The following is a 22691-nucleotide window of genomic DNA, read 5'->3' on the forward strand; positions in this document are numbered from 1 at the left end:
CACATAGCTTAGCATCAAAAATAATTTAAGAACATTTTATTTCTGCTGTGTGCAGTTCGCCTGAATGAAGTGACTTGAAGGCTCTAATCCCTTTACACAGCCTCTCCATCACAAGATGCTCAAGCCTCATCCCTGATCTGCACAGGAGAGTGGCTAAGAGCAGACTTGGCAAATGGGGCATTTGAAGAGGGCAGACCTGGTGGTGAAGGTGTATCAGAGAGCCAGAAGGCAGCATGAGGGCAGTTAATAGCTGGGGGTAAGAAAGGGAGGTGTTTGAAGACACCATGTTGTTTGCTTCTTTATAGTTCTTGACCAGTCTCCTTCTGGCTTCTACTTAAAATTCTCTTCTATGCTGGATATAGAATATTTCCAAATGTGGTATTTTCATATAGCAGGGAGGGAAGGAAAAGTTAAGTGCTTTAAACATCATACAGAGCATCATCTGATTTCACCATCTATTTAGAAAAAGGACTTATATTCTCTTCCAGTATGACTAATTTAGTGAGACTCATTTTTTTCTTGAATTCCCAGTGGCTAATAACTTGAAGGACAAATATTTCTTCCTTAAAACTTCCTTCAAGTATTGGATTTAGGAGTTTGTTTTTGTCTAAATCTCTGAAGCACTGTAGGAACCCTTACTTCAGCTTTGGTTTTTGGAGTTAAAGGAAAAATGATCTCCTGGTTTACTTTTGGAATCTGCAAAGCAACCCTGAGATCCCAGGTGGATTTAGTGTTTGGAAAAGCGAACTGGGGGTGGGGGGCGGGGTAAGATTGACTCTGAGCCCCCAGGTCACTGTTCACGTTTACAAAAGGAGACCTGGTATCCCCAGTTGCTTTTCTCTTAAGGTTGGCTTAACTTTATTTATCTTCTGTCTTGGGTCACTGCCTCTGAGGTGCTTCAAAAGCAAAATCCAAAAGACCCAAAACAATGAAAGCTAAACCAGATTCAAGGAAAAAATGACTTGGCACCATGGGTTCATTTTTACAAAGGAAAAGAACCACTTGGAGAGTTCCATAGAATGGTTTTAAGTCTGCCTAAATTCATTGTGTCTTTTTCACAAAGTGATCTCAACAGGTCTGAGACCCTAAGTTTCTTTTTTTTTTTGACCCTAAGTTTCTTGGGTGTAGATTGGGAGTGAATCTGCTGGATGGGAAACTGTCAGCAAGCTAAATGGGTTGAATTCTTCAGTGATTCAACTATTTGGAGCATATAAACAATACTACCCATGCAACTATTTCTTTCCTTAAACTGATGTTTTTGTTTACTAGACACACAGGGAGCACTGAGGAAGTGAAACTTATAACTCACAAATATTGGCATAAATCCACTTTATGTTTTCAGACTAGTTGTGAAGGGTATGTTTGAATCTCTGAAAAAAACTAGATACTTTCAGAAAATCTTATAAATCATGACATAGAACTGAGGCACATAATTTTGCTATTCATTTTTATATGGTCCATATTTTGCTTACTTCCCAAAAGAATTTAAGATGAAATTATATTACTATTGAAATGGACCCATTTATAGAATTTAATATCAACTTTCATTATCATGTGTGACTTTATCCTTTAATAAGTAATTGTAAAATTGCTTTTGGATAATCTGAGATTTTTGTTCTGTTCATGTTTGCTCTACATCTTTGAACTTCAGATATATGTGTTAAGTCGTAAGTTCATCTGTTGAGACTATGTCTGTTTGTTTACAAGACTGAAAGATTTTGTGTGATTAGAAACAAATACATTATTTATGCACTGCCATCTGAAGGAAGCAAAACTTGAAATAGAGGTAAAGTTGTCTGTAATTGAGGTTTTAATATTAAAAACATATTACCTCTTGTGAAATCTGACCAACTGTGAGAGGCAGTCCCCAAGGCAATGATAGTGGTACAGAGTGAAGCTAAGCATCAGTGGTGGTACCTGGTAGTACTCCAGATTCCTCTTCCCTTCTCATCACACTGTTACGCTGGAGCAGTGAGATTCTTTTTAAGCTGTCACAATCAAAGAACAGGGCTTTTGCTTCTTGGTCAGAACAGGCATGCGTAGCAACATGTGGAAATGGGCTCAGTCCTTAAAAATCTAGCCTGGCATGGTGTCAGGTGGGACCAAAGAATAAAGTCATGTATTCTTTTTTTGGGTACTGGGGTTTGAACCCAAGGCCTCATATGTGCTAGACAAGTGCAGTACCAGTGAGGTACACCACACTATCACACCCTGCTTTTCAAATTTGTTTTTTAAATTTTGAGGCAAGGTCTTATTAAGTTGCCTAGGCTGGCCTTGAACTTGTGATCCTCCTGCCTCAGACTCACAAGTAGCTGGGATTACAGGTATATGCCACCTAAAGTCCTGGTTTAGTGTTACACAATTCACTTCAACTTATTTTATAAGTGAAAAAGAAGGATGGTAAAATTGTTATTGTTAAAGATGAAAGGTAGGGCTGGGGATTTAGCTCAGTGGTTCCCCCGCCTGCCTCAAAAGCACAGGATCCCGAGTTTGATCCTTGGTTCCAAATAAATAAATAAATAAATAAATAAATAAAGATGAAAGGTATTGGTAAATCATTCAAAAATATTGGTAGTGCTTCCTCTAGGAAGATCATTTAACTCAATATTTAGACCTAATGCTTTAATACTATCATGAGAGACTCTACCCTCTTTATCAATACCCTAGTGAAAGCCTAGGAGACATGGAGGGAAGTTAGTGGACTGCAATCAGTTGTCAGTCTGCTTGCTAACCAATATTAGCCTTTTTCAGTGAGCATATACCAGAGTATTCTCTATTGTGCTCAGGTTTTGTGTTCGTTGAATTTAGAAAAGCTCAGTAAATTGGAGTAGTGGTCTGGCATCATTAGTTATTTCTTGAATACCTGCTGATTGGCTTCACTGTGCTCAGCATACTCTTAAGTTTGTCTATGAGATTTGTGAAATTGTTTTTGTATTTTCTGATTCCAGCAGTATTGTACAGATGAGAAAGCCTTATAGACATGGAAATGAGAAATTAGAGTATGAAATCAGCATGCTTGCCCACCCTATCTTTCCTCTTCTCCACATCCATGTATCCTTAAGGACATAGACACAATGGTAATGCTAATGCCATTAGATTCAAAGGCTGAGAGTAATGAGCAAGAAATCAGTGGTTTCTACCTTACTCTATATTAAGCTGATAGTGACTTCCTTGTGTGTATAGTTTAAATTACTAGTATTTTACATGAATAGTGTTTTTCTTTTAAATCTTTTATGTTAACATCAAAATATTATTTCCTTATTAACCATGTTCCTACTTAAAATGTAACCTTTAGGAAAGGGACATTGCCTGATTCAATATTGTATCTCCAGTACCTATCATCATCTAGCAGATTGTAGCTGGGCAACCAATATTTATTTGTTGAATGACTAAATGAATTTTTCCTTGATCTTTGATTTTATCCACATTGGCAGTACATTGGCAATACATTCCTTAATCTTCAATGCTGGGGATTTAGCTCAGTGGTTCCTGCGCCCACCTCGCAAGTGCAAGGCAAGGTCCCAAGTTCCATCCCTGGTACCAAGAAAAAAAAAACTTTAATGTGCAGATTTCTACAGATGTCTACAGATGAACTGTATAAAATGTATTTTAAATGTTTTTTTTTAGATTTGGGTAAATGTGGGCAGCTAGATTACATTTTATGATTCCTATAATTTCCAGTGATTTGCATATGAGTGTCTGCATAGGAGAGCTCTGTATATATGTCTGACTATATGTGAAAATTATAAGCATAGTGTTTCTCTATCTAGGAAAGTCTGTTTTGTGCTATAGAAAAACCAATTCTGTATTCACAGTTGGAGTTGGTATAGGTTTTTATTTCATTAAGTAGGCTCCTCGTTTCCCATCTAGGGGGTAAATCAGCCTAAGAGAAAAAGACCTTATTAAAGACTCCTTCTGTATCCCAGAGGTCACATTAGTAATGCCATTTGAAAAGAAAGAGAGATTACAGCCAGTATATTAAGTGGTTACTTTCTGCTGACTGTGCATGGTTGCATATATTTGTGCAAGCATACATACACCTGAAAGAGGAATCCTTCAAAATGAGATTTTACTGACCACTATATGAGGGATATTCATTATTGAAATATAGTTATTTCTAACTATCACATTAACACATGTCCGCTAGGTAGAGTATTTTGAAAATAACAGTTAAAACTCATAATCCCACCATACAAATAACCATTCTTAAAGTTTTTCAAATTAGTTAAATCTTTTGGATTTTTTTGTAATTAAGTAACAATATTATTGTGAACATCTCAGATAATTTAAAGTTCTAATATAAACATTAATTTTAATAGCCACATGATATTCATCATTCAGCTATACCCCACTATGAGATTTAGGCTATTTTCAATTTGTTGATAACCAAATAACATTTTTAAGATTATTAGCTTTGTACGTAAATTTTTGTGTGCTTTTATTATTGCTTCCTGAAGTTATAATTCTGGAAGTATGATTACTCAGTCAAAGAGAATGGCCGTTTTTATAAGGTTCTTAAACACATTGCAGAATCACATTCCAGAGAAGTTATATCAACTACACCCTTACCAGTTGAGTGCATGAAAGAACTTTCTCTCCTTGTGAAAGGAGAGGAAAATGTACTTGTTGCCAAAAAACAGCTCTTTTTTTCTTTTTCAGACATTCTTTACATTGTCTCAGGATAGTTTCTACACCAATGTTTCAACTTTTGGTATGGCTTAGAATGTTACCTGAACATAAATAGAGTGGCTTTTAATAGTTAATATTTTTGTTATAGTTTTCCACTTCTTACAAGAATGTACTAATACAGTAGTTAATTGGATGGGGAAAGAGTCAAACAAGTCCCTTACCTTCCTAAGAAAAAGCTAGCCTTCCTTTAGATGGCTTTAATCACCCTAAAAGTTTTATCCTTGTCAGAAGCACTAGATTAGTTTACATATCCTGTGAGTAAATATAAATGCTTCCTTCATTTAAAGCAACCAAGTAGACCCCTTACTTATAAAGCGAGTTAAAACAAAACAAGAATAATATAAAAACTAAAGGAAGCAGTAAGTAAACCATTTAGCTTTTTGAAACAATTCAGAAGGGAATAGGAAGTTGGTTTTAAATGGCTTAAAGGGGATTAGGGTTTTAAAGTTGGATAAAGAGTTTTTTGCTTTGGTTAAGGCATGGCATTGCTTTTAAAAGATTACTTCCATATTTGACAATGATTCTAACTGGAGTTTATAAACCAAATAGTCAATTTAAAGACACTATGGAAAACATGAGGGTTTCTTTTTTGTTTGTTTGTACAAAATGATTGCCTAGAGTTAATAGGCTGAATCCTGAAGCCCTTGTTTTATAATAGTACTGAAGGTCTGTAACCAACAGAAGAATCCAACAGAAGTTGCTTAATACACTTAATTGAGATTATCTGAACTTTTGGTTTAAATTACTTTAGAAAAGTCTAGGTGCAAACAGCTTCTTTGAAAGATAAACATAGCTCTAAAAAGGTCCTTTCAATAGCACCAATTGTTATTAGAGTACTAACTGAATAATGTGTAAAGATATGTCCAAACATCAGTAAAAGAGTTACATAATTAATATAATACAAGAATATTTTGAGTATTTATCATTATTTGAAATGCAAAAATATTTTATTGAAAAGCAGCTATTGACACTTTTAGTAATTTTAAAGTAAAAAGATAATGTACACTATTTTGAACAAAATGTACAGTTAATAGAGTTCTTAAATTTTCCTTATTCTGTTTAGTCTGAGAAGCAAGTCATATTAAAATGTTATATACCAAGAATAACATTGTTTGATTTATGTATGAGTAAATACTCAAAAGTTGATGTGACATTTTCCCTCATCTTCCTCAGCTCCTTGATCTGTTTATGGTCTGGGATTGGTCTACTTATCTAGCTGACTATGGACAGCCAGCTTCTAAGTACCTTCGAGTGAATCCAAACACAGCCCTTACTCTTTTGGAGAAGTGAGTATATTTTTAAAACATTTTTGTATAGCATTTTACCAGGCTTTGATTCTGTGACAAATGAAAAACTGAAAATTTCCATGAAAAGAAATGTATAGATAAAGCTTAAAAGCTCAGTCCATCTTAATGACTTAAAAATAAGTCTTTCTTGCCCTTTGGAATTGGTATAGTTACATATGCAGTTGCTGTTTATATTGATGTGAAGAAAACATTTTTCCTGTTGTATCCTGAATTGTAGGCTTAGTCGGCCTTAGAAATATCTTTACTGGAGTGCTGTGAATGTAGCTCCTCAGTGGTAGAGCTTGATTGGCATGTACCAGAAAAGAAAAAGAAAAATATGTTTGCTGAAGTTATAAGTGAGACCTGGAAACTGGAGCTATTTAAAACAAAACAAAACATCCCTATACTACAGGAAAGAAGATATTTTGTAAAATATGGCTAGGAATTGGGATGTTTGTCACCAGTGCTATTTAAACGGATTCTTGACAGAGAAATAATGTGTTTTGAAAAAATATAATATTTTAAAAACTGAGGTGATAGGATTTACTAGTGCATTTTTATCCAGCTAAATACAGATTGAGATGCTCCCTCATGTGGCAGATTGTATCTTCACTCGATCAATCATATCACAAACATCACTGTAAAAATTTTCAATCTTTAAATTAAAATTATATATTTTCCACATTTCAAAATATCGGTGGTGTATTTGATTTGAAAGAACATAAGGAACTGTTTAAAATAAATATAAATTTTATTTTACAATGTTGTTGAACATTACTGAGGCAAAAACATTGCTGTTTTAAATTTCTAATGCTATTTTTTCTTTCACTTTGTCTTGCTATGAATGTGATTTATAGAGTCCATAAAGGATATTTTAACATATTTTATGGAATGATATTAGAAAATAGTATTTTTGAAAAATTAGCATATTTTAGATTTACGTGCTAATGCAAAATCACCTCTTTGTGTAAAATGCAAAATGAAGCTGCTAATTTTTGTGTGGTTTCTGTATCTATGAGTTTATTAGTACCTATTTTCTTTGAAGTGTATTTTTCAAGCGTGGGATTACTGTGAGATAATTCAGAACATTCCAGGATATTTTACTTGTGACAGCTATAGCTTTTAATTTCCTTCTTCATTTACATGTTTGTAGGATAAAGGATACTAGCAAAAAAAACAATATATTTGCTCAGTTCAGGAAGAATGATCGAGACAAGCAGAAATTGATAGAGACAGTCGTGAAACAGCTGAGAAGTTTGGTGAATGGTATGTCCCAGCACGCATAGACTTCACATCACTTGCACTCAGTGACACCAGATCTCCGTGACTGAGCACTGATCTCTAACAAGCATGGGTCATGATACAGTAATTTGTTTACAGAATTTTAAAATGCAGCACTGAAAATACACTGATGAGGGCTTAAACAAGAAATCATAATATCATTTGTATGGATTTTTAAGTAATTGAATACTTTTTATATATGGAAAATGTGACAATTTTTTTTCAATTTTAGGGGGAAAAGGCAAAACTGTATGTAATCAAGTCAAAAATTGTATATGAAACTGGTTGCAAATACATTAGAAAAACTTAAGCCTCTCCTTATATGTATTTTTTTGTATTTAAACTTGAATGATGTGTTTTTTCTCAGGTATATGGTTTTAGAATGCAGTCATGTCAGATACAGGAGTATTTCACTGTCATTTTGATTTAGCTTTTATTTTCATCTCAATGTGATTTAAATAGACTAAAAAATTTAATTCTGCTCATTCTGAGGGGGAAATACACAAATCTTTAAACCTCCTTGAAATCCTAACTCAGTAAGAATGTAAATTATTTGGTGGTTTAATTTAAATGTTCTAAATATGAAGGAAATGTTTTGGATTTTCTAAGGATGCAGTGTTGTTTCTGCTCATCAGAGTTGATGTCTATATGTAATGCTTGTAGCCAACCCCAGTGTAGATTGGTTTGGTTTGGTTTGGTTCAAGTTAGGAAAGGACAAATTAATGGGGGATAACCACTTCAGGTGCAGCTTATACTGGAGTGGGTATGTTCTTCCTACACACAGAAAGTACTACAGGACTTGAGTAATTTTCTTCAAACAGCAGATCTCACTACTATATCCTCACTGTGGAAACAGACCAAATCAACTGAAGTCTGGAAAACCTAAAACGTACGTTTTTCTTTGTGTAAGTTGAGGTAAATGGCAATGTAAATCTGATCTTTATTTTCTCTGTTCCATTTATGCCGAATACTCCTTTTGCATTATCAGGATTAATACCTGTAAGAAAACTATACTTTACATCTCTTGATTTTGTGATGAAATATTAAAGGTTGAGCAAGTTGTTGAAAATGCACTGCTATTTTGTCTATTCAGAGCTTCCTGATTTAAAACTGTTTCCTTCAGAAAAGGAATATTATTCTCTAATTATTGGAATGGGAGTGGCACCAAAACAGCACAAAAAGCATTTGTTTCTCATCCTGAAGTATTTCACATTTTTAAAATATTACACGGAAAAAAATGGTAATTTTTCAGACACAATAAAATCTGGACTTTGGGAGACAAGCAGCTTTCTCTTTGAAGACTTGGAATGTGGCTGTCCCTTGCTTCCTTACCCAGCCCTCTAGGGTACTTGGGATGCCTGCCCCCCCCCACAGCGCTTTGGCCCCTGGGATTGAGAGGTCCGGTCTTCACAACACCTGGACCTGGTTGGCCCCTGTGGCTCTCCTTTACTTAAACCAATGAATAATCCAATCCCCCACTTTACACTTCCCTCCCCCCACTCAGTTGCACGGTGGAGACCTGAGGCACTTTGAGCTCTAAGGTGGGACACAAAGCCCTAGATACAATCACAGACACTGATGAGGTATCCTAAGGTGGATTCGGGAGAGGGAGAGAAAAGGAGAGAATTTAGTCCTTGAGACCTGAAAGGCTCCCAGGGATACATGCTTCACAGAGGCTTTGGACTTCTCTGTGAAGCTCTGGCAGCAATGAAACTACCGTCTCTTGAAGGATTCCTGAAGTCTCAGATAAGAGAACCAGTGCCCCAGCTATCGCTTCTGAGCTTTGGACGTGCTGATGGAGTGGATGATTCCCTTTCGATCCTGTTTCTGATCCTGTTTCTCCGAAAGAGACCGAGCAAAGGGGAGAGGCTCCAGGCCTTTAACCTTGGAATGGCGAGGGGAAGGGCATCTAGTAGCCCGAGGGTGGAGATCCCAGAAGAGCCAGTGGCTAAGGATGGGCCTGGAGCGCTGCAGGGGCACCAGCCCGGATTTTAAGCGCTCCACTTTGCCGGCTCCTGGAGTTCATGCGCAATCGGGAAGTTCTGGAGGGAAACCACAGGCCCCGCCCAAGGATGCCCTCCGGCTCGCCCCACTGCCCAGGGCCACTCCCTATTCACAGTCCCTGGATGAGTGCCACGCTACCCACCGCCTCCAATCATTACCCTGCGTGGAGCGCCTTAAATATGCGTAGACACATCACGATGTGTGAACCGGGATCAGTCCATAAGGAGGAAGCCAATACCTATATAAGTGCCTCCAGGGTAGGCCGAGAAGGGTTAAAAAAGAGTGGAGAGAAAGAGGTGGGGCCGGGGTCTGCTGCCCCGGGCGATCTCAGCCCTGGTCCACAACGCTGGTGAGTTGCTCCTCGCTTCGCCTTTCCTCAGCGCTTCTAGCCTTGGATCTCTGATCTGGGGAGGAGTGAGAGTGCCCCGCGGGTGCTGGGTATGAGAGGGACTAGGAACTGGGAAAAGGTGCTGAGTGCGCCTGCCTTGGGAAAGAAGTTCCCCAAGGGCGCACTGCGACTGCCACCTTCCCTTGCTAGTCTGTTTTTAGAACCGAGTTTTTGTCTAAGCCTATTAATCTCAGGCTTGGGCCCCAAGCCGCCTCGGGGCCTTTCTGAGTAACAGGTGAGATCTGTGCATTATTCTCCATCCAGTTCTTTGCTCCCAGCGGCTTAGCCCCGGCAGGTTCATCATGTTTGCTTGGGGGCTGAGCTGCCTATGGCTGCTGGGAGTGGCAGGCACCGCTCTCCTGTGCACCGGCCTGCTGCTTAGTCTGGCCCAGCACCTCTGGACCCTCCGCTGGACGCTGAGCCGGGATCCGGCCTCTGCCCTACCCCTGCCCAAGGGCTCCATGGGCTGGCCCTTCTTCGGCGAAACCCTGCATTGGTTGGTTCAGGTGAGCAGTACATCGTTTCCTGCAACGTCACACGGCCCCTTCTTGCACGGGTCCCACTGGACCTTCTTAATTCGAAATGCTCCCAGGGTTCTAACCAGTCCTGTCCCAATCGCCCAGGACCCCGAGGAGCACTTACAACCCTTGCCTTTTCCTAGCTACTCTGATTCCCTCGAAAGGACCTCCTGTCACCTCAGTTCTCCCCAGAGCTTAAGAGTAAACTGAAATTGGGCTCTGGAAGGGGTTTCAGGAGCCTGTCTTGCAAGCCTAGAATCAGCCTTCAGCCTTTGCTTCCCCCATTCCGAACCTGTTTCCTCAGTTTACCAAAGGGAATGAGAACATCTACATTCCTGTAGGCTACTAGCAAGGTCCGTTTGAGTCCCTGCTTTGTAAAAAAAAAATAATGGGCCAGCCTGAGGCAGGGAATTGTTATCCCTTGCCAATTGGGAGGCCTGAGCCAGATCTCTAGCGAGTGTGAGACTTTAAGCGCTCCAATCTCCGCCTTGCCCACAGGGCTCTAGCTTCCACAGTTCCCGCCGGGAGCGCTACGGCACAGTGTTCAAGACACACCTGCTGGGCAGGCCAGTGATCCGTGTGAGCGGCGCAGAGAACGTGCGCACCATCCTGCTGGGCGAGCACCGCTTGGTGCGCAGTCAGTGGCCTCAGAGCGCGCACATCCTGCTAGGCTCGCATACCCTCCTGGGGTCGGTTGGTGAGCCACACCGCCAGCGGCGAAAGGTGAGGGGGCGGGGTGGGGGGCAGGAGAATGTGAGACCCACGGTCCCGGGGCACCTGCTGTGAGCCAAGCCGGAGCCAGGTGTGGAGGTGTATTGAACACTCCAACCTAATTCCCTGGTCAAGAGTAGATGGCCTTGCTCCGGTCCCTTACATTCTCCGGGTTTGAATTACAAAACCAAGACTGGCCTATAGGTTCCTTTTATTTCTGATCTTATGTGATTGTGATACCAGAGGCACTGGAGATGCAGATCTAGACATGTCTGGGAAGACTTGGTGGGGCAGGTAGCAGCTGGAGCCTGGATGGTTTGGGAGGGACTTATGGATATCATCGTAGCAGAACTAGAGGGATGGAGAGAGGAAGAGACCAGAATTGGCCTTCTGTCTTCTCTGGAGTTGCGAAGCAGGGAAGGCCTACCTGCCGCCAGAGCTGATCCCGCAAGCTCCCCACAGGTCCTCGCACGTGTGTTCAGCCGCGCAGCACTGGAACGCTACGTGCCACGCCTGCAGGGGGCACTGCGGCGTGAGGTGCGCTCCTGGTGCGCTGCTAGAGGACCCGTAGCTGTCTATGAGGCTGCCAAGGCGCTCACCTTCCGCATGGCCGCGCGCATCCTACTGGGTCTGCGGCTGGACGAGGTACGATGTACCGAACTGGCCCGGACCTTTGAGCAGCTGGTGGAGAACCTCTTCTCATTACCCTTGGACGTGCCCTTCAGCGGCTTGCGCAAGGTACTACCGCCTGGCCCCAGAACTTCCTCTTGGGGCTCCTCCGAGTACATGGGTCTCCTAATTGAGATGGGGGTGCTCTCGGGAGCAACCCCCCATCACTTCCTGCCGGAAGATGGAGGTGTGGCCCAGCGTGGAGAGGCAGAGTGGTGTGGTAGTGGGTGCCAGCGCTGCTTCTGTTCTGATGCGCTGTGCAAACATCCCACCGATCGGTCACTCCTCCCCAGAGCGACACCACCCTGAGCGGTCTCCAACACCTTTTTGGAAGCCTGGATGGCTTTGGAACAGCCAGGAACTTTAGGGCTTCAGACACATCCCCAACCCAATCCAACACCAGCCTTGGTGGAGTGGGCGTTTGCATGGGGCGGGGGGTGCCGGCTCCCGGCTCAGGGTACTGGGCCCGCTAGCTTCTGGATCAGTCTTCCGACTTCAGACCCAGAGAGCAGCAAGAAGGCCTCACCCCACCCTCCCTCTCCCTCAGCCCTTAGAGGAGTCCCTTTCCACTCCGTGCAGTGGGGATTGAACCCAAGGTCTTTGCAGGACCCACATCCCCCGGCTTTTTTTTTTTTTTTTAATGTTCAAGACAGAGTTTCTCTACATTACTTAATTGCCTAAACTGGGATCTCAATTGTAGTCCTCCTGCCTCAGCCTCCCATTGCTGGTATTACAGGCATGTGCTCCCACATCCTGTACTCTGGGACGTATCATTGTATAGATTCCCTGGATTTCAGTCACCTGAATAAAAATAATAGATATGTATTGAGGGTCATGTTGTGCATTGATACATTTTTTAATTTGATCCTTATTGCCTACAAAATGTTATTACTCTCATTTTATTGACCAAAGAAGCTCGGTTGAGGTTAAGTGACTTAAAGAAGAACACAGCCAGGTGGGGGCAAATACAGGATCTGAACCTGATATTTCTGGCTACAAAAGTCACATGCTCAATTTCAGTGTTTTCCCAGGGGAATGTTTTTAATGTGCTTGTTCCTAGAACCCTGAAAGGGCATTCCAGCCCTCCTGCCCACCCTGGTACAGAGGCTGGTACTTAGAGCATCCAATTGTGTCCTCTAAGTGAGAGCTTTCCTGGGTGCCCCTTCTCTGAACTGGTACACAGTGCCCCAGCCTAAGCCTTGTGTAAGGAAAGGGCAGTGGGCTGACTCCCCTGACTGAGCTCTGTGCCAGGCTGGGCCCTGACAGCTATGTGACTGAACAATCTCTGGGCCCCTCTGAGCCTCAGTGTCCTCCCCCCAAGATGACAGTGTCTCTCCTCCTTGTTCAAATGGGGTTTATGATCTAGATAGAATATTTTTGGACAGTGGACAAATTCCTGGCCATTTTGAGCCTAACTATGTGCCAAGCATGGAGCTAAGCTGACAGATGAATAGCAGAAGTCAGGCAGAGCCAGTGTGGTCCTGAGAAGGTTCTGGCAAAGTTGACCAAGACTGGGTCCTGAGCCTATCTGCCCCACCTGCCTTCTCTTCTTGTACATCAGGGCATCCGGGCCAGGGACCAGTTGCACCAGCACCTGGAGGAGGCCATTGCTGAAAAGCTTCATGAGGACAAGGCAGCAGAGCCAGGTGACCCTCTCGACCTGATCATTCACAGCGCTAGGGAGCTGGGCCAGGAACTCTCAGTGCAGGAGCTGAAGGTAGGCAGAGGGAGGCCACTCCTCCCTCTTTGTTGCCAGAAGGTCTCCACACACATGCTGCATCCCCAGCCACTTCTCCTTTGGCACTGTTTCATGGCACAGGTACACCATACACCTTCAGGTGAGGAAAGAGGGATCCTGGGTTCCAGTTGTAACTCAGCCATGTCCACTAGCTGTGTAGCCTTGGAATGCTAGCCACCCTTCCAAGAGGATTGAAGGCTTGAATTCTAAGCCTATCCTTACCAAGGTCTGGCCCACTCACCCATCCCTCCAAACCCCCAGTCTTTCACCCCATGCCCATGTTTTTTTCCTCTGCTGTCCTACCTTATGAAATCCTCTTCTTTTTTTTTTTCTCTACAAAATCTAAGAAGCTCAGGATCAAATTCCACACCCTCAAAACTCCCTTTTCTTCCCTAAAATCAACCTTTCATGAGGCACCTTGGCACTTGGCACCACTACCTGCCTGTTTTGCCACCGCAGGCTCTCCTGGAAAATTAGGACCCAGAATCCTTCCCTATGTATAGGTAGAGTACTTGCAGTGGAGAGGAGGGAGTTCTAGAATGACCTAGTGCCTCTTAAGGAACCAAAAAGAAGTGAAATGTAGAAGTCAGAGTAAAGTTAGAAATAGGAAAACCTCAATCTTCCATATACAGCTCCATCCTTTCTCTGGGCCTCAATTTTCTACTTCCACCAGCTGAAAGGTGGGGCTCAACATTAGTTTCTTCTCTGAGAATAAAATGAATAATCTCCATCCAGATTCTTGGGTGGTTTTGAAGTCCGGATGCATCAAACAGGTTGGAGAGAATAAGCAATAGGCTTATGAGTCCTGGGGGAGGGATGAAAAGTTTGAGGCCAGCCTGGGCAATTTATCAAGACCCTGTCTCAAAATGACAGATAGATGATGACAGTGACAAGGATGACAACAGTGATAGAAAGAGTTAGCTAGATAGATAGCTAGATAGAAAGATAGATAGCTTGCTTAGTATGAAGGCCCTGAGTTCAATCTCCATTAGAAGCAGTTCTGGGAGGTGGTATAGAAAGAAGTGGGTGGTTCCTCTGCCTTGATGGGACAGAGTAGGGAGAAACAACATTCTCAGAGAAGAAACTCACTGGTCAGAAATCTTTCATAATGGTCTGGGTATCCAGGGAGGCTAGGCTGGGGATCCTGGGCTTTGAGGTTTCCATCCCAGCTTCCCTCCTTGTCCAAGGCAGGGCTGGCAGTTAGCTTCCGATGAGGATTTAGCATTCCTTCCACACATATCACTAGGTATCAGATGCTGTGCCAGGATAGGAGATGTGATGAGCAAATAACCCTGCCATCTAGGTGCAGAAGGAGAGGGTGCATATTCACCCCACAATCCCAGGCATCAGTGAATAAACAAACACCAGTGCTGAAAGGAAGACGCTGGACCAGAGGCAGGCAGTGAGGGTGCCCTTCTTGGGCAAAGGATGGACAATTTCTCTTCTTGGGCACAGCAGACCAGGAAAAGCTTTAGTGACGCCCTGGGACCAGTCCAGTAAACAAGATGATAAAGGCAGGAGGCAGGCATTGGTGTGAGGCTGGCCCTGTGGATGCAAGTGCTTTGGTCTGTTCTCTGCAGTCACTCTCATGAAACCCAGAAAGGGCTGGCGGCTGCACCACCAGGGAATCAAGAGCCCAAACCGGGCTGCTGGGCCTGACTGCTAGCTGTCGGCACTCAGCACCCCTCCATGCCTCGGTTTCCAACCCTGTAAATTAAAAGAGAGTAACTGCCTCACAGGGTTATGCTGAGGACCCAATAAGAAAATATACTTAAAGGATTAAGGATAATGTACAGAATAAGTTCCCAGCATTATCTCTGGAAATTCTCCCAAGGCAGATGGATAAATTCCAGTACTGCCTGTTGCACTATGTGACTTTCCCCAAGTGACAGACTTGGAATTTAATCCCAGGATTCCAGGATCCACACACATAGGTTTCACGATAGCATATCTCATTCGCCTGTCTTAGGGTAACAGTAACTTTGCGCCCTTTGTGTCTCCACGATGGGGCAGTGACCGAGACTCAGCGCTGCTTGGGCTGTCTTGTAGGAGTCAGCTGTGGAGCTCCTCTTCGCCTCCTTCTTCACTACGGCCAGTGCCAGCACGTCCCTAGTCCTGCTGCTACTACAGCACCCAGCAGCCATTGCCAAGATCCAGCAGGAGCTGGCGACACAGGGGCTGGGGCACGCGTGCAGTTGTGCCCTGGGGGCCGCGGGGACCCTGCCCGAATGCTGCTGCGAGCCTGACCTCACGCTGGCGGCCCTGGGCCGTTTGCGCTACGTGGACTGTGTAGTGAAGGAGGTGCTGCGCCTCCTGCCGCCGGTGTCCGGGGGCTACCGCACAGTGCTGCGAACTTTCGAACTCGATGTAAGTGCGCTGTGCCCTCCGCGCCGCGCGTCTCCCGCGGCCGGCCGCAGCGGAGCTGGGGGTGGGGGTGGGGCGCCGGGATTAGAGCAGCGAGGTCCCCTTTTCCTCTCCCAGGGCCTCAGACTTCCCTTTTGTAAAATGGCTGGGTCCTATTCCACTCTCCGGGACCCCGGATAGAGGGTTGCAGAGCCTGGCGCCCGGTGAGTCAGCATGGTTAGGAATTTTCTATACTTCAGCTTTTGTCAGCAATCTGCAGAAAGTCAACTTAATTAGCATGAGTTTTAGAGTACAACCACACTTTTCTCTGACACCCCCCGCCGCCTTGCCAGTAAGTATGGATGGGGTATAAAAACTGTACCCCACTGCTCAGGCTTCCTCGTATGGCTAAGACCGGTTTCCAGGGAAGCACAGCATTTAAAATACAGGTAAAATTTGAGTATCTCATCAGGCTGCCCTTGGCTGGTCAAACTAAGGGTCCTGGTCTGACTGCATCTCTGAGTGACCCCAGACATTTTCATCTTCACTCTGGGCCTCAGTTTACTCACTGGAAAAAGCTGTATTAGTTTCCACCTGTGAAAATCCACACGGGGCCAGGGCTGCACAGAGAAGGGGCAGCACTGGGATTTGGCCCTTTAGCGCTGCCAAATTGAGGGCATTGCCTGAAGGGATATCACTGCAGGCCTCTGAGTACTGAGCTTCCTGGCTGGGTAGCTCCAGGCAGAGTGGGCATCTCCTTTCACAGTGAACATCCATCGTGCATGCAGGGGTGGATGAGGAACCACGTGGAGGAGGGGGACCAGGACCGACAGCTTCATAAAAAAGATTGGAACAAATAACATGATTTCTAGCGCTGGGTGAGACTAAAACATTTTCAGAGCTGGCATTTGAACTGGAGCAGTGAAGGATTAGAATGAAAGCGCGCTAGAGAGAGGAAAAAGACCAGACAAATGTGGAAGTTTAGAAGTGTCTTGGATGCCAAATCTTGGAAATCATATTTCATACTGCATGTGTGGGCGTGCCCTACTGAGACCCAGCTTAGGGAAACAAAGGGAGAGGAAGGAGGATCAGGGAGGGTCACTAGGGAGGGTAGATATGGGACAGGAAAAGGTCTTAGCTGTCCTCCAGTGTATAGATGGGGAAAGTGAGGACAAGAGAAATCTCCTCAGGTGGTTCCAAGGTACTATACTTTGTCCCCCTGGAGAATATCTCTGAGTAGTCATCACTGCCCACCAGGGAGTCATCAGAAAGGCTTTGGAAATCTGAAAGCTTTTGAGGTAAGGGCAGCAGGATAGTCAAAGGGTTGGAACATGTACACTTACATACAGAGCTGAGTGGGCTGGGGATACAGCTCAGTGGTAGAGTTCTTACCTAGCATGTATGAGGCCTTGGCACCAAAGGGGGGAAATAAAGCAGCAGAAATGATTGGAAAAGCTGAAGGTGAGCAAAAGGGACCTGGAAGCTGCCTTACAACATTTTACGGATTTTCTAGTTTCTCGTGGTCTTAAAGTATGGCTACCAGGTTTGAACATTATTGTTCAGCTGATGAGTGAGAAGGACAAAGAAATTTATAATGGAATTGACCTAGAGGACTGGGGGATCTGGTCAGCTGGACCATCTCAGGCAGCTGAGAGGTGTAGGACTAGAATATAGGTTTCCTGACCTAATCTCAGAAGAAAAGAGAAAGATAAAAAAGCAAACATTAAAAAATAGATCCCATTTACTAAATATTAGTAAGTTCCTGACCCGTTTTTTGAATCCTCACAACAAAGTGGGTTTCCCCCTCTTTTGGTACTGGAGACAGGGTCTCACTAAATTGACCAGGCTGGCCTTGAATTTGGGACCCTCCGCGGCAGCCTCCCAAGTAGCTGAAACTACAGGTGTCTGCCACCACGGCTGGCTCAAAATGAGCATTATTGTTCTCATTTTATCAATTAAGAACTGAGGCTCACAAAGATTGTCAAGCCCAAGGTCACACAGCTCACCAGTGAAGAGGCTGACATTTTAATGCTGGCTTCTGCGTTGATCATGGATTCCTACTGGCTTTCGCATGCCTGTTTTGGTAGTGGGTTGGTTCGGGGTCCGTTTCCAGATGTCTCGTAGTCAGGCCGGTCTCCTTGCTTCCTCACAGGGCTACCAGATCCCCGAAGGCTGGAGCGTGATGTATAGCATCCGGGACACGCATGAGACGGCCACGGTATACAGTAGCCCCCCCGAAGGCTTCGACCCGGAGCGCTTTGGCGCGGCGCGTGAAGATGAGCCGGGCAACCCCGGACGTTTCCATTACATCCCGTTCGGCGGTGGTGCGCGCCGCTGCCTCGGCCAGGAGCTGGCGCAGGCGGTACTGCAGCTGCTAGCTGTGGAGCTGGTGCGCACCGCGCGCTGGGAGCTGGCCACACCCGCCTTCCCCGCCATGCAAACGGTGCCCATCGTCCACCCAGTGGACGGGTTGCGCCTCTTTTTCCATCCTCTTGCACCTTCAGTTACTGGTAACGGGGTACACCTCTGATCAGCGGCGCTTCCAGATTTGCCCAGTGACTGCAGCAGCGCCTCAGTAACGCATCGTGTGCACGTTCACCGGGTCACTTTTTCAGTAAACGTTAATCTAACGCTGCTGGGTACTGTAGGAGAAGCGAGCTACAGTCACCGCACAAGACACCCGCTCTGGCCAGTGGGAAGGTGATGGCTGCACTCCAAGCCAGGAGGAAAGATGTGGGTCAAGTCCCTTAAGTCCATCCCAAGATCTCAAAGCAGGGATGGAGGGAACCGATTGCCCCTAGGTGTTGCCCCAGTCCACCTTCCCGCGGCAATCCGGAGGAAGTCCGTGGATCTCAGACCCGCGGGTTGGGGGGGGGGCGAAGGGGGTAACACCTAGTGCCAGAGACCTGGTGCCAGCAACGGCACCTCCAACCCTTTGGAGGAAGTCCGGGTGCTGAGGGCTGACCCTGACCTGATGATGGGCCATAGGAAGACACGCCCAAGAGAGTGACCAATAGAAGACCCCCAGGCAGCTGGCCTCTGGCTTCCTGTGCTTTGGCCACTCTCCCAACTTGGCGGAAACTTAGAACTGTGTGCGCTGCCAGGGCTCTAAATGGCTCAATATCACCGGATCTGTTGGAGATTTCTTAAAAGAAAAATTCCTTCTTCAAGAACGCATTTAATCTCCCCATTTATACAGGAAAGAATAGGTACACAGCAGAGTCTGTAAGGCTGGTTCATGGGACGTTGGGACATAATCCCTTCATGAGAGGTTGAGATATAATCAGAAAGGTTTGGGATATTTGTACCAAAAACAGGAAGGCCAGAAAATAAAGTTTCTTGCCAGCGATTGAGCAAGAAGGCTAGGGCTTATCTGGGAAGCTGCTACTTGGTGGGAAGGTGCAGGTGGTGGGCAGGGGAGGCCCAGGAAGGACCTACCTGAAGGACCCACCCCAGCGCATATCAAGAGAGAGGCCAGAAGCTGGGCATCCCTGGTCCCAAAGGGACCAGGAAGTCAAAGGTGACTTCCCTTCTGAACATAGTCCTAGAAACTCAGCTTTGAATTATCCACTGCAAGCTTGCTTCTGAAACTTTCCAGTCTACTGCTTCAGTATCCTATTGCAGAAAAACTGAGGAGCAGAGAGACTAATGCCTGAGGAGCCAGCAGTGGATTTGTGGGCCAGAACTTGCCTCCACTCTATCATTTATCTTGCCTGCTGTACCCTCTGGACCTGTGCCCGTGTAGGATTCAGCCCTTTGGCCTTTTCTCTTTTTTTTTTGGTACCAGGGATCGAACTCAGGTCCTTGCACTTGCACAGCAGGTGGCGAAACCACTGAGCTAAATCCCCAGCTGGCCTTTTCATTGGTATCCCAGCCTGACCTAACTACTATCTTCCTTTTTTTTTTTTTTTGGTACGGGCATGAAACTCAGGACTTATGTGCTTGCAAGGCAGGTTCGGTGGTGCCATTGAGCTAAATCCCCTGCCTATCTGTTCCTTTTTAACCCAGGGGTTCCTCACTTTAAATCAAAGTCAAGGGCTTCTGTGCCACCAACCTGCTTCAACCTGCCACCCATCTTCCCAGAGGCCTGGGCAGCTGGACGTGACTGTTAAGCCAAGAAAGTTGCCACCCAGGCCTTAGCTGACCCCTTAGTGAACCAGAAGGAAACCACTGCCCTCCTGACCTTATGCTTAAAGTGGATCTGGGGGCCTGAAAGAAAAGGGGATGCAGGAGACATGGGGTTGGGAGCTCCAGAGCATGGGCGGAGGGAGCTTCTGAGCCAGGCTGATAGCACCATAACCCTCATACAGGGCAGTTCATCATCCTTGGTCATCGCAGGTCCAGGCCCTAAACTCAGCAGGCACAGGAGGCAGCAAAGGTGGCCTGAGGCAGGCCTTCCCCCAGGGCTGCTTTTGAAAACATTGAGGACATCCTGGTCTGAAAAGCATGGGTCTGGGAGAGGAGACCCAAGGGCCTCACTTGAAAGTTAATTCTGAAGAGAAATATGAAGAGGGGCTTGTCAGAAGCCAGGATAGCTAATCTGGTTCCCAGGGACTTGGTTTTCTTGTTTTGGGGTCTGGCCTAACTATAAGCCTGTAGTTTTGGCTCCAGTTCTACTCTAATTATCCATTGCTACATCTGGTTTTAGTAGCTCCATGTTGTCAGGGGAAGGAGCAGGTGTGGTCATTTGGCCTTCTAGACTTGATTTACCCTCCTGGATTTGATATGCTCTTGGAAGCAGACAGTAAATAGATTAGAAAACAAAAAAGAGCAAGAATCTGTCCAGTGGTGATAAATGCTGTAAAGAAAATAAAACAGGCCTGTAACACAGAGTGCCCTGGGCTAAATTCTGCAGTGTGTGTGTATGTGTGTGTGTGTGTGTGTGTGTGTGTGTGTGTGTGTGTGTGTGTAGAGCTTCTCTGCGGAAGTGACACTGATTTTGGAAGGAGACAGCCGTCCCTGAGGGAGGGGCAATCCAAGTAGAGGGAACAGTAGGTCTGAAACCCTCAGACCCAATAGGTATTCAGGAAGAAGAGGAAGGGGCCAAAGGGAGAGAAGTGAAGGACAGGTGCTTAGGCTGCCCTACTCTGTCTAGCACCCCATATACCTCTAGCTTCTCGTTCCTCCCCTTGAGGCTGGGGAGGGCCCTTCAAAATAGGAAGGCTGTTTTATAAATATTTTGGAAACATTTTGTTTTTAAGCAACCACCCCACCACCACAGCACAAGAAAACTTGGCCAGGTTTCTAGATCGAAGTTCTTACTGAGTTGGTAATTTACTGACTCTCCCTCTCCATCTTCAAGATGTTTTTAAATGATCTTTTACTCTCACATATAATCTTTTCCTGCCAAACGCCCCCGCGGGTCTCAATGGGCAGGTAAATTATATTTTAAAAAATTGTCCCCCCTGTGGCAATTTCCAGTGCCCTCATCTTGTGGCCCGGCGCGCGCTGAACTTGGCGAGGTGGCCCCGCAGAGTTCACTCGGATGTCAGAGTCCGGCCTGCAGGGGTCACAGGCGGGTCAGGCCTGAGCTTGGAAATGGGCCTCAGGTCACGCCCTGCGCTCGCCAGCTTTGCACACCGGCAAAGGCGCCTTACAGAAAGGGGCGGGCCGAGATTTCTGAGAATAACCTCTAGCTCGATTTGCCAGGGTTCCAGCTACTGCCCAGAAGTTGGCTTCCCCTGTTTACAGCCCCTCGCTGGTTGGAAGAAATGGCAGTGGGAGATAGGGCCTCCCTAGAGCGGAAACGCTAGATCGGGAAAAACGCCCAGAAGCGACCCCGGTTTGGAGCGTTACTGAAATTGTACGGGTCCTTAGGACCTCCGTAGATATTTCTTGACTCCCTCCAAGTTGGGGGCCACGCAGGAGGGCCACGTATTTAATAGCTCTCAGGATCAAAGAGTTTTCCATTTCCAAGGGACGCTTTCCAAGGTGCATCGACTCGCTACTCTGAGAGCCTGTTCTAAACAGATGTCTGCCGTTCTTTTTCGTTGTCTGTCTCCCTGCTGCGATCAGTGCACAAACCAAAGCAGCCCGAGTCCCTGACTGGTCCTAAGCAGTGTGGCCCGGCCAGATGGAAAGTCCATACCGCAGTGTCCAAGCTGATATTGGCTACAGGAGCCGCTGATTGAAGTTGGGCAGAGTCGGGAGGATGGGCTCCCCAGTATGAATTCCCTCAACCCTCTCGTTATCAGCCAGCAGAGGCCTGGGTTAAGGGCCAAGTAGCTCTCATCAGGGTGAGGATGGTGGCTTTACACCGGATGAGAGCTTGGGGGATCAAGGAAGGGTCCAGAGCCTCGCATTCAGGGGAGAGCAGCCTGGCGTTCGTGGAGCTGGGAGCTGGAAAAAGTATTTACAACCAGAGGCCACCTTTTGGGAACTCACAACTGCCCTGAGGTACAGACATTTGGAAGACCGCTTCTAACCGATGGATGAATAAATGGGTGCGAGGATGTGTCATGGTGACTCGCTCAAGGTCAGGCGAATAGAGCTGGAGCAAGGACTCCTGAGGTTTCCTTCCTCTGTCTCCGTCTTCTTACCCTGCTAGGGCAAAGGACCCTTTTCCTGCTGCCTAGGTGGTGGCTGCAAGCCTTAGGGCCACCAGGATAGCGCCGGCGTGGCAACATCATGCAGCCTCGAATCTCTAGCCATGGATGAATGCCCATGCTGTTCGTCGCTGAGGCATCGGAATTGTGTAGAGTGGCGCCTGGGGTCCCGACGGACCTGGAGGCTTACTTGCACTCTCAAGTAGGACCTTGCAAGACATCGTGAGTGCTGGCTTCTTTGCGGAGTGGTGGTGGTGAGCTAGAATCCAGGACCCACCCGACATACTGACTCCCCATATCTCTTGCTTGAATCATGACCCTGGGCTCTTCTTCGGATCCTCCGAAGACTCGGGAAGCCTCCGTCTCGCTCCACTGGACGATGATTCCTGAACGCATATCCCCTTGCTTCCCCAGCAGGTGGAAAGGGGCCCACGTGGCGCTTGTAAACGGAAAGGCAGCGAAGGCGGCTTTGGGTCGGGGTGGCCCGTCGGACCGGCGGCAGGGAGTCCAACGAGACCG

The 22691-nt window shown here is 45.9% G+C and overlaps 2 protein-coding genes across 7 annotated transcripts in view; both read left to right on the forward strand.

Moving 5' to 3' along the window:
• The window catches only part of Exoc6 (exocyst complex component 6), a 261380-nt gene extending 253055 nt beyond the window's left edge, over positions 1-8325 (forward strand). For 4 of the 5 annotated variants that reach the window (XM_087184917.1, XM_087184919.1, XM_087184920.1 and 1 more), the window contains 2 exons: positions 5863-5975; positions 7129-8325. In XM_087184917.1, coding sequence (XP_087041043.1) covers positions 5863-5975; positions 7129-7261 — 246 coding nt within the window. In that variant the 3' untranslated portion in view covers positions 7262-8325. The remainder of the gene's footprint in view (positions 1-5862; positions 5976-7128) is intronic. The other variant, XR_015440362.1, reaches the window with a different exon arrangement.
• A 204-nt stretch (positions 8326-8529) lies between these two features.
• Cyp26c1 (cytochrome P450 family 26 subfamily C member 1) lies at positions 8530-22679 on the forward strand. Of its 2 annotated transcripts, none has more exons than XM_087184925.1 (6): positions 8530-10154; positions 10665-10889; positions 11340-11615; positions 13108-13305; positions 15337-15651; positions 17780-22679. In XM_087184925.1, the coding sequence occupies exons 1-6, from the start codon at positions 9951-9953 to the stop codon at positions 18155-18157; spliced, it is 1596 nt and encodes a 531-aa protein (XP_087041051.1). In that variant the 5' UTR covers positions 8530-9950; the 3' UTR covers positions 18158-22679. The 2 variants fall into 2 exon arrangements, with proteins under 2 accessions (XP_087041051.1, XP_012925258.1); XM_013069804.3 differs by having other exon boundaries at positions 13108-13263; positions 15334-15651.
• The last annotated feature ends 12 nt before the right edge of the window (positions 22680-22691 follow it).

Source organism: Heterocephalus glaber, unplaced genomic scaffold (assembly GCF_053883595.1).
Source record: "Heterocephalus glaber isolate CG9 unplaced genomic scaffold, H.glaber_assembly_v1.0 deba00001497, whole genome shotgun sequence".
Taxonomy (NCBI): domain Eukaryota; kingdom Metazoa; phylum Chordata; class Mammalia; order Rodentia; family Bathyergidae; genus Heterocephalus; species Heterocephalus glaber.